The sequence below is a fragment of the Pristiophorus japonicus genome, chromosome 3, assembly GCF_044704955.1.
Source record: "Pristiophorus japonicus isolate sPriJap1 chromosome 3, sPriJap1.hap1, whole genome shotgun sequence".
Lineage (NCBI taxonomy): Eukaryota > Metazoa > Chordata > Chondrichthyes > Pristiophoridae > Pristiophorus > Pristiophorus japonicus.
In genome coordinates this window covers 38,374,847-38,387,040 of record NC_091979.1, presented here as the reverse complement: position 1 = coordinate 38,387,040, position 12,194 = coordinate 38,374,847, and the positions used below count along the sequence as shown (strand labels likewise).

The window sequence follows — 12,194 nt, the reverse complement described above, 5'->3', positions numbered from 1 at the left end:
AAACACAACACTTCAGGAAAGGTTCATTTATAAAAAAAATACAAGTTAAACTTGCAGGGATTGTAGAAATCCACTAGCGTCACCATAATACAAATTTGTAGCTTGCACACTGGAAAGTCCAGATAACAAAGCCCCTTTAATAACGTCTCAGGCCAATTAAAAGGTAGATAAAGGCCCTTGAGGGAATAAATAGCGGAAGCAGCTCTTTGGGCAAATGAGCTCGCTGTTTTGGGTTAACTTTCAGCCAACAATGGAAGACATTCACTCAGATGGAATATCATATTTGACTTATTGAATTTCCATTATGCCACAAGCATTTATTTAAAGACAGGAATCTTCGACTCGAAAGCATTCAACAAGTTTGTACTGTGCAAGCGTAGTTAGAATTGTTCTGACGACTTCACAATCACGTGTTGACATTACTTTGTTTATTGAATGCTGAAAGTCATCATCCTTACCTCCTTTTCTCAGATTGGCTGGGGCCTGGGCTTCTGGGGAGATTCTCTATTTCAATCGGTACAGGGGCACTGGGTAATGATGCCACAACAGGGACAACGGACCTCACCATCGCGGACTTGAGAGAGACAGGAAATAAAACAGTTGTGTGAAGGGATTTGCATTTTGCTGGCCGTACACCAGAGGTCAAACTGCAGACACTTGCTTGGTGGATATGAAAATAGTACAATTCACCCCAACCGATGTTTGTGTCCTTAAATTACATGTTTAAAGTCCAACTTTTTCCACAGATTTCCTCTAAGCTATGCTTACATTTATAGTGTCCCATCACATTGCAACATCACAAAATGCTTCAACAATTCATTATTTTTTGTTTCAAGTTAAAGGACTTTTGGTATGTATGGAATCATAGAAATTTACAGCATGGAAGGAGGCCAGTTCAGTCCATCGTATCTGCGCTGGCCGATAAAGTGCTATCTAGCCTAATCCCACTTTCCAGCTCTTGGTCCATAGCCCTGTAGGTTACGGCACTTCAAGTGCATGTCCAGGTACTTTTTAAAGGCAGTGAGGGTTTCTGCCTCTACCACCCTTTCAGGCAGTGAGTTCCAGACCCCCATCACCCTCGGGATGTAAAAGTGTCTCCCCCTCAAAACCTCCGACCAATTACTTTAAATCTATGTCCCCTGGTTGTTGACCCCTCTGCTAAGGGAAATAGATCCTTCCTATTCACTCTAGGCCGCTCATAATTTTATACCCTTCAAGGCAAACATGGCAGTCATTCCGCAACGTCGGTGACCAAGACAAAGCAATGAAATGAACGCTAAATCGATCGCCTTCTTGGTGATGTTGTTTAAGGGTCATTTTCAGTGCAAAGGCAGTAAAATGAAGTTGTGGTGCACAGCAGCCACGATCTAACTGAATAGCAGAGCAGGTCCGATGTTACTGTGTCACTCCCAAGGAAGGGCGATACAGGGTATAGGTGTGCTGACATTGCACTGCTGGTTGTTTCAGTAAATTGCGCTCTCGACCCTCTGTTCCATCAGAATGAAACAGTAGATCCAATGTCAAGCAGCATTGGCAGTGGCCATTTACCTTTGTCCGTGAGTGGCATCTGAGCTATGCATTTAAACGTAACCTTCACGAGGGAATTTGGATATATATTTAAAAAGAAAAACATTTTCAGAGCTATGGGGAAAGAGTCGAAGGAGTGGGTCTCATTGGATTGTTGGCACAGGCAAATGTTGGGCCGAATGGCAGCCTTCTGTGCTGTGTGATTCTATGAATGCAGCGTGATTGTCACTTTCACAGAATACCGAAGCCGAGATTCACACTTTCAGCAAATAATCCTAACCAGACACAGTGCTGCTGTGCTTTTCGTTAGGTTTTCACTCGCGATCGCTTAAGGACATTGGAGAAAGCATTTAAATTCTACCCCCTGACCCCGGGATACAATTGTTGTCAATGTCCTAGGGCCAACAACAAGACAGTGAGTGCACTGCATGACACGGTCCGAGAGAAGGCCAACCATAGATGGACCAAGGAACTAGGCACAATGTACACAGAACAATAAAGGACACATACCTGGGAGGCAGGTTTCTGGCTTGCCATGTTAATGTGAGAACTGGTTTAAAAAAAAGAAAATAGAAGGTTAATGATCTCAATTTGTTTTAAAAAAAAACAAGTGGCGAAATAATATTTTGACTTTGACTTAAGCATTTTAGAATCTTCTGCACTGAAAGCACCAAAACTGGTTGGGTTTTTTTTGAGGTGATTCTAATTGTCTAACACAAAACATTTCACTAAATGAAGGCAATCGAAACTGTGACTAATGCAGCAGTTAAACTGAAACCCACAGTGAATTGGCCCATATCCAGAAAACCAGCTTTAAATTCAAGAATTCTACAAATGCAGCCTTCACAAATGATGCCCAGTAATGCAAGGACAGCTTACAACGGCTATATCATACAGACAGGGGCGGCCTTTGACTTATGGGAGATCCCAAGATTCGGTTTGGTGCCCCTATATTTTACTAGACAATGATTTACTCGACAAATATTTTCTCTGATGCTAAGTCCTCCTCACCAGATCTGCTCAGGGCCTTGACTGGCTGGGATCCCCATGACACTGCACTGTTTGCACAGCCCTACCACCAGTGCCGATCTTCCCTCCAAGCTGCGAGCTTGCACAGCTGCGCAGTAACCTGCAAGGTCCTGCGCAGGCAGCCCACGCTCGAAGTACCGCACGTGCACAGAAATTTAATGGGCCCGCGCATTGAAAGAAACTGGCCACACAGAACATAGTGCAGCCCAGAGGGAACACTGAACACCCGCCCTCGTCTTACTGTCCAAGTTTGAAAGACCAAAAGTAAAAGTTTATTGTATTTTTTTTTTTAATTGCCACTGTGCTGCTGAAAAGTGTCTTGTGTTTACAGACATCAAGTCAAGAAAGGATCAGACTTTGGAATATCCGCACCCTCACCCCCGGTTAAATAGCCTGCCGACACTCACTATTCAGCTTCACGTGCAGTTAATGGTAAAGGTCAGGCATTACTTGAGGAAAGGCAACCCATCAGGAGCAAGGCCCTTTGGGAGAGAGGGGGGTGGTGAGGAGATATCTTTGTCTACATATAGACAGATATATATTCCCGACTTCTTATTGCTTACTTACACAAAGTGAAGAGTCACAAGGAGACAGAGCGGTGGAAAGGTTGGACACCAGCCCACGATGACCACAAGGCTTTAGGGGAGGCCGTTCCCTCGAGGTTCACTCCTCGAGGAGCTCCACACCCAGACACGGTTCTGTGGTTCACATCCCCATCAATCTGTCTTCAGTCAGCTCGGGAAGGCAGCCCATTAAACAGTGCGACTAGACCCTGCACTCCCTGTAACGACATGCTGTGCTGCACTGAGCAGGAGGATCAACCACAGCATTGCTGATAAATGAGAACAAATTGCCTTCACCAGGGAGGGAGGTTTACACTCCTCCACAGGCAAGCGGGAAAGAAGTTACATTTTAAAAGGGCCACTGTTTAGATAATGGGTGGTGCAAGAAGCCTTGCCGGTGCTTCAAGCAGACGCTACGGCTTGGTTTGGTGGCACCATAGTATTATGAGTAACGTTTACCCGCCTTTTTAAACAAGGGCTGGATTTCTGGCCTCGGTTTTCGCCCAGAGGTGCGTCAATGGCGATGGTAATCTCTTCCGGGCGGGCGGCCAGCGCCCCGCCGGGGTTTTCAGGGCCGGTTTCGGCGCGACACGGAGCATTGCCGTCCGAAAGAGGCGAGCTCATGTGCAAACCCCTGGTTGCGACACCGGCTCGATTTTTGGTTCTCACCCGATCCGTAGCACCTCACCGATGGTCTCAGCAGGGCGCTCTATGAAAGTGGGCGGTCCGATCTGTAGCGGCTGCGGTGAGGTAAGTCATGTCGACCTCGGGCAAGTGTGATTTTTTTTTTGCTATTCATGTTGTGGTGGCGTGAGTTATTTATTGGGAATGTTTCTGGTGCTTATTTTTCTCCCCAGGCCTCTCTTACAGCGCTCCATGGCCGGCTGTTTAGCTCGGGATTTTCACATGCTCAGCCAGCCGAGTGCCCCAAGAGAGATGTACAATACCTCTCTTAATGATCCACCCCACAGTGAAGGCCCAGCTGCTGAATTTTGCTGATTGAGGCGCAAACTGTTCCCGGACGCACACTTTACCGCCCCGCCGCCATTACCGCCCTGAAATGAGCAAAGCCAGGTAGTTTCTAGGGTCTGCTGCAATTTCAGTCGGTCCCTAGTAACCACCATATGGGAAGGAGGAGAGCAGAGCTGGATTGAGAATACAAGGAGGAGACAAAGGCCCCTTTAAGTCACTAATACTTTGATGAGAAATACAAGGAGTGAAAACCAACAATCCTATTTGACACATTACACAGAACACTCTGAAATAATATGAAATCGCAGGCAGTCAAGTGAAGTTCTTTCCCTCAAACAATAGCTGAACTTTTAATGCTTCAAAGAAACCGCAGAGCAGCCAGTATTCTCGAGAGTTTAGTTAGGGAGCGGCAAAGTTATAGGCACCAGGAGAGTCCCAGGTATGATTTCAGACTGTACATACCTGCTCCATCACCAAGATCACCCAACTCCATCCCTACCTCAGCTCATCTGCTGATAAAACCCTCATCCATGCCATTGATACCTCTAGACTTAACTATTCCATGGCTCTCCTGGCCGGGGCACTACAATTGGCTTTGGTTTCTCAGGTTAAAAATGAAAAACTTAGTAGCATTCTGAACCCGTGCTATGAGTGCCGGCATGTGTGTATGTGTGTGTGTGCGCGTGTGCGTGGTCAGATAATCACAGAATCAGGCGCCGATGTGATTCCCCCCGCCCTACCCAAGTTGAATAGCCTATCAATACTCATTGTTGAGGCTCCCACATATATAATGAACACCAACAGCTTTTTCTAATATACAAATGCAATCACCATGTTTGCATATCGAACACAACAGACCGTTTGAAGTAATAAGGGTCACCAGAACGTAATGTGAAGGCTATCAGCTATACTCAAGATGACTTGCAGGCTCATCTGTATAAGAAATCAACTGAACCTTCTCGATAAGATTCCACTATGTTAATGAATCTCAGTTATCCATCAATTTGAATTCAGTAAAGCAGTCACTTACCCTGTTTCCAAGTTTCTGTTGAAAGGATTGGCTATAAAAATATCAGAACAAGAGCAGTCAGAAGCATTGTTGGAGACAGTATTACATAGAAACACAGAAACATAGAAAATAGGTGCAGGAGTAGGCCATTCGGCCCTTCTAGCCTGCACCGCCATTCAATGAGTTCATGGCTGAACATTCAACTTCAGTACCCCATTCCTGCTTTCTCGCCATACCCCTTGATCCCCCTAGTAGTAAGGACCTCATCTAACTCCTTTTTGAATATATTTAGTGAATTGGCCTCAACAACTTTCTGTGGTAGAGAATTCCACAGGTTCACCACTCTCTGGGTGAAGAAGTTCCTCCGCATCTCGGTCCTAAATGGCTTACCCCTTATCCTTAGACTGTGACCTCTGGTTCTGGACTTCCCCAACATTGGGAACATTCTTCCTGCATCTAACCTGTCTAACCCCGTCAGAATTTTAAATGTTTCTATGAGGTCCCCTCTCATTCTTCTGAACTCCAGTGAATACAAGCCCAGTTGATCCAGTCTTTCTTGATAGGTCAGTCCCGCCATCCCGGGAATCAGTCTGGTGAACCTTCGCTGCACTCCCTCAATAGCAAGAATGTCCTTCCTCAGGTTAGGAGACCAAAACTGTACATTGCTTAACAGCCAACGTTAGTTGCTGTAGAGGGATAATATTTACAGCAATCCAAATTCATTTGAAAAGAAAATAAAGTAATTACACAGTTGCACAGGGGAGCTCCATTCAGTTCAAGGCATAGCCCACAGAATTTAAGCATTGCTAATAATGTTGAAAAAAGCCTTATAGACCCCCCACCCCCCACTGCCACAAAAACACACATCCAATATACAGTAGGGACTATCTGCCAGTACCAAATCTATCATTGTGACTTGGAGGTATATCGCCATTTCTTCATCGTCACTGGGTCAAAATCCTGGAACTCTCTCCCCAACAGCTCTGTGTGAGCACCTTCACCTCAAGGACTGCAGCGGTTCAAGAAGGTGAGTCACCACCACCACTTCAAGGGCAATTAGGGATGAGCAATAAATTCTGGTCTTGCCACATCTCAAAAATGAATTTTAAAACATTTTTCCTCAACCCATCATTCAGCAAGTGCCCCAGGCCCTCCTGAAGTACATTACCTTCACTTATTGGCCTACGGTCAGGGACAGATTTACGATCTCCCAATGCCACATCTTGCAACACTAGAATATTAAACATTAACCTCCCCTTCACATACACAATTAATTATGAAATCTTCAGATCGCTACACCTTTACTGTGTGAATGCGGTTATCCACGCTCTTCTGTTCGGGGTCCCCCACGTAAATATTGACAGACTCGCAGTGAGCCCCCTGCCCCAACTTGCCTCAGCAATCTAAAGGAAAGCAGTGCTGCCATTACAGGAAATGTGTTGCACTCGTGTACAGCAGTATAAAGTATGTGCTGCAAATGAAGAAATCTTGTGATCTGGAATGCACTGCCTGAAAGGGTGGTGGAAGCAAATTCAGTAATAACTTTTAGAAGGGAATTGGATATATATTTAAAAAGGAGAAATTTGTAAGGCTATGGGAAAAAAGCAAGTGAATGGGACTAACTGGATAGCTCTTTCAAAGAGCCGGCGTAGGCATAATGGCCTCCTTCTCAGATTCTATGGAAAAAAAAAACAGAAATCTGATGACTGATTCACAGATCCGCACTCCTCTGGGACCTCCTAGTCAGAAATCTTGTATCACCTTGTACAAAATGTACATACAGCCTGACAGTAATCAGGACCAGAGTGATCTCCTGGATTTGGTTCAGGAGGGAGTTAGAGAGGAAGTTCCCAGATTTCTTCCCCCACCCCCAACCCGGCCACCAAAATTGGCCTGGGTTTTTTTTTTTAAATCTGGTTATTCGTCTCTCCCAGGAGATCACATGGCTTTCAGATGGGGTGGAAAATATATTTATATATAGATAGAATCATAGAAATCTACAGCAGCTAAGGAGGCCATTCGGCCCATCGTGTACGCACCGGCTGACAAAGAGCTATCCAGCCTAATCTCACTTCCCAGCTCTTGGTCCGTAGCCCTGCAGGTTATGGCCCTCCAAGTGCATATTCAAGTACTTTTTAAATGTGGTGAGGGTTTCGGCCTCTACCACCCTTTCAGGCAGTGAGTTCCAGACCTCCACCACCATCTGGGTGAAAAAAGTTCTCAACTCCCCTCTAAACCTCCTACCAATTACTTTAAATCTATGACCAGCTGGTTACTGACCTTCTGCTAAGGGAAATAGGTCCGTCCTACCCGCTCTATCTAGGCCCCTCATAATTTTATACACCTCAAATAAATCTCCCCTCAGCTTCCTCTGTTCCAAAGAAACCATGCCCAGCCTATCCAATCTTTCCTCATCGCTAAAATTATCCAGTCCAGGCAACATCGTCATAAATCTCCTCTGTACCCTCTCTCATGCAATCACATCTTTCCTGTAAAGTGGTGACCAGAACTGCACGCAGTACTCTAGCAATGGCCTAATTAGTGTTTTATACAGTTCAAGCATAACCTCCCTGCTTATGTATTCTATGCCGCGGTTAATAAAGGAAATGATCCCCGCATGCCTTCTTAACCATCTTATCTACCTAGCTTGCTACCTTCAGAGATCTGTGGACATGCACTTCCAAGGTCCTTCTGTTCCTCTACACTTCTCAGTGTCCTACCATTTAATGTGTATTCCCTTGCCTTGTTAGCCCTCCCCCAAATGCATTACCTCACACTTATATTGCATGGGACAGGCTGGATAGACCGGAGAGTCATTTCCTGTCCATCATTGTTCATATACAAGAGGTGAAGTGCAGCATGCATGCATTTTGGTGCTGTGCGGCCACAACTTGTGCTGGCATTAATACACAGAGAACGTGCCCCGTCCGCTAGCTGATTTCAGTGACAGGTAATAACTGGGATCTCATTTCCAGGTTGTTTTGCATTCAGCCGCGTGCATCACTGGGCAGGTCATTACCTCGCTGTTGCGTCGACCTCCTCGAATAGCGTCTGCTGGGCCGGCGCTCGAAGGACGCTTGCCGTCGCGGTTTGCTGGTTTTGGTGGTCTGGTATTCCGTTCTGCCGCTAGAAATCAACCACTTCAGAAATTAACTCCTGAACACGACATGGGCGAGGCAGAGATACAATTAAAAGAAAGTCTGGGACACCACGGACAACCGGGAGTGTTGTGGTTCAGTCACATCATTTAAGTTCCTCCAGCGAGTCGCAGAACCACACAGTGCAGGAAGATCCCATGCTCTGTACGGTTAGTCGGCCAGTGTCTCCTCTCTCTCCCCTCCCCCCCCCCCTCCCACCGCATTAGGGAGAGAGTAATCAGACACGATTCCTGCTCCTATATCGCTTGGAGTGTGCAAGCGTGGATACCATGTGTGGACTGGATCAGGATCAGCTTTGGTCTCCCACCTTTTCACCCCACGGTTGAATGACCCATTCACATACCCAAAGAAGGGTCACTTGGGTGTAGCACTAGAGGGTGAACAGTGCCCATCAAACCATACTCCAACACGGAGTCAAAACCTGCCAGCAAAGATGGAAATGAGAAAGGGGGGAAAAGAACTGGCAAAAAAAATAGGCAAGAAAAGGATTGACTATTTGGCAAGAAATGTAAAAGGGAAGTTGTTAAATTGTTAACAATGTTGGATAGACAACCCATCACTACAGAACTGAACGCGGTTACATGTCAGCACTTTTCCTAAAGGGATTAGCTTCATTTCAAGAGCAGGCATTTAACCCAGGTCAATTTTAAAATGAACAGTGACTCTAAATTAAACTGTGCTGTACAACACAAGATAGCTCCCTACAAAGTGGATTAGAATCTAATGCAACAATTATACAGCTGGTATAAAACAGAGTGAACAGACAGTAGAAGGTTAAGTTTTCCACTTGCACTGATGACACTCGCATTGCCCATCCATACAGTTTGATGTGCTCACAACCACCATTTTTACACCCAGTCTTCAGCACAGAAACAGGCCATTCGGTCCCCTGGTCCATGCTGATGTTTATGCTCTACGTGAGCCACTTCCCACCACTCTTCATCTAATCCCATCAGCATACCCTTCTATTCCTTTTGCCCTCACGCGCCTATCTAACTTCCCTTTAAATGCATCTGTGCTATTTGCCTCGACTACTCCTTGTGGTAGCGCATTCCATATTCTTACCACTCTTTGGGTAAAGCTGTTACTCCTGAATTCTCTATTGGATTTATTGGTGACTGCCTTATATTCATGACCTCTAGTTTCAGTCGCCCCCACAAGTGGAAACTTTTTCTCCATGTCCACTCTATCAAACCCTTGTATTATCTTAAAGGCCTCTACTCGATCACCCCTCAGCCTCCTCTTTTTTTTTAGAGAAAAGAGCCAAAACCTGTTGAATCTTTCCTGCATGTTATAACCTCTCAGCTCTGGCATGATTTTAATTGGACTAATTTTCCATTGCTCTAGTTTTCACTGTTTGTGGTCTCATCAGAGAATTGATTAAATAAAAAAGTAACCAACGTCCCCCTCCCCATTGAGATGCATATTGCCCATTTGGTTGATTAATGGACCATGTGAATAAAGGGGGCCTGATACATGACATAAAATGCGTGGCAAGACTGCATGATGTTCTTTCCATCAGTACCATAAAAAAAAATCATTTCATCCTGACACAAGGCCTGCAGTATACCCTCACAGTGTTCATTCACCAGCCTTGCATTCAGGCTCAACCTATTTAAAAAGATGCTTTAAACATAGTAATCAGCAGTACTCCCAATATTTGGGGATCCTGGAGGGAATAAAGCGGGATTTCAGTTCCAAGGCACCTAAACAGGAGATGCTCACTTGATGTTAATGGGAAAAACAGCTGGTTCTCATAGATGGTGTGATAAGCAATTTGCCGTATAGGCACTCAACAAAGAATGAGCACTGTGTGTGTGTGGGGGGGGGGGGGGTGGAATGGTTGAGGTGGTGCAGGACAGTGACGGCGGAGGAGTGTGTTACAGGCTTAGTATGGATGGACAGGACAAAGCTCACAAAACAGGGATAAAGCAGTCCCGCACTATAAGCAGCCCACTATTTTGTGAGTGCTATAGACTTTGAATGATGATGAGTCACTGGGATTATGCGGCGCAGTCATCAGCTTAGTTTGAGCTCCAGTCTGAGCAGGGCTTAATCCCAGGGAATCCCCAACCCAGAACATGTCTATGTCCAAACTGCCACCATCTCCGGGCATTCACCATGACACAGAGGGCCAACCTATGCCGACCGGCCAAGAGCACACGGTGCTGTCTCCTAACAATAAAGAGATTTTCATTTCAAATTGCAAAGATTCACAAGGATGATACCAGAACTAGAAAATTATAACATTCAGGAAAGAATTAACAGGCTGGGGCTCTTAAAAAAAAAAGAGAAGGCTGAGGGGGTGTTTATAATTATGAAGAGGTAGATGTAGAGAAGATGTTTCCACTTGTGGGGAATATAAGATAGTCATTAATAAATCCAATAGGTAATTCAGGAGAAACCTCTTTACCCAGAGAGTGGTTAGAATGTGGAACTCGCTACAACATGGAATAGTTGAGATGAATAGCATAGATGCATTTAAGGGGAAGCTAGATAAGTTCATGAGGGAGAAAGGAATAGAAGGATATGTTGATAGGGTGAAATGAAGTAGGGTGGGAGAAGGCTCATGTGGAGCATAAACACCGGCATAGACCAGTTGGTATTTCTGTGCCATAAATACTATGTAATATGTACTATGTCAACTGAATTTGTTTTAGACTTCTGGGAATTAAAAAATTTACCTTCACGATTGCATTGAATATATAAATGTTCAAAAGTACATACATGCTATTAAACAGCCCAGCACATCCCTCTATTATTAAAGGTTTTAAGAGACAGGCCCCTGTCCTCGCGATCTTTCTTGAAATTCATGCCTCCTTGACGAGTCCCCATTAGTACATCATTTCAACCAGCTCTTCACCCCTCTTGCCATCCACTTTCAAAGATTCTTCCTGCAAACCATCCATCATACTTTATCAGGTATTTTAACAGATCCTGCGGTTTCAGATCGCTGTACCTGTATCTGAACCGGGAGCCCATGCGCACAAAGGCCAGCTGGTTCGAGTTCTTTTGGACAGGTCCCCTCAGTCGGAAAAAGGCGTGGTGTTCCACGGCACATTTCCAGAGGTGTTTGCAAGCCTTCGGGTGGTCCAGCCGAAATACAAAGGTGTGTTCTTGTTCTTTACCCTGACGGAAAAGAGTCATGTTCAAGTCATTCATTTGGCGCTCGCACTAGTTTTGTGCCGTTCCCTATTGCAATTAATTCCACGTGCGCGCTCTCTCAGCATGCAAAGCAGGAGGGCAAATCAGAAACAGGATTTTTTTAGTATAGTAACTACCTCATCACTGACCCAGTGTTTAAATGGAAAAAAATATACTGCTCTGTGTGATACTGAGCTTCGCAGTTCCAGAAGGTTTCAGGTTTACTCATTCTAGGCTTACCTATGAAGAATGGTCACTTATTTTGAGGTACGGTAGCATAGTGGTTATGTTACTGGATTGGTAATCCAGAGGCCTGCACTATTGATCCAAAGACACAAGTTCAAACCCTACCACGGCGACTGGAGAATTTAAATTCAGTTAATTAAATAAACAAAAATTCTGGAATTAAAAAGCTAGTATCAGTAATGGTGATCCTGAAATTATTGGATCGTCATAAAAACCTATCTGGTTCACCAATGTCCTTTAGGGAAGGAAATCTGCCATCCCTACTCAGTCTGGCCTATATGTGACTCCAGACCCACAGCGATGCGGTTGAAGTACCTTCTCAAGGGCAATTAGGGATGGGCAGTAAATGCCGGCCTTGCCAGCGACGCCCACATTCCATGAACAAATTTAAAAAAGGCAGCAAGTGACCCAAGGCTGTGATAGTGCATCCAGGTAAGGAGTCAACACCTTCAAAAGAGCAGGGGAGTGCAGACCTAAAATTAGTAAGTGAAAACTACCACAGCACTCAAACTTTGGTGGTGCAGGTCAAAGGGCCAAATGGCCTAC

At 45.1% G+C, this 12,194-nt stretch overlaps 1 protein-coding gene across 2 annotated transcripts in view; it reads right to left on the bottom strand.

Moving 5' to 3' along the window:
* Positions 1–12,194, bottom strand: part of epb41l5 (erythrocyte membrane protein band 4.1 like 5) — a 208,827-nt gene that overhangs the window by 54,941 nt on the left and 141,692 nt on the right. For both annotated transcript variants that reach the window (XM_070874359.1, XM_070874360.1), the window contains exons 11-15: positions 11,218–11,387; positions 8,120–8,226; positions 5,122–5,152; positions 2,038–2,077; positions 459–574 (exon numbers count right to left, since the gene is read on the bottom strand). In XM_070874359.1, coding sequence (XP_070730460.1) covers positions 459–574; positions 2,038–2,077; positions 5,122–5,152; positions 8,120–8,226; positions 11,218–11,387 — 464 coding nt within the window. The remainder of the gene's footprint in view (positions 1–458; positions 575–2,037; positions 2,078–5,121; positions 5,153–8,119; positions 8,227–11,217; positions 11,388–12,194) is intronic.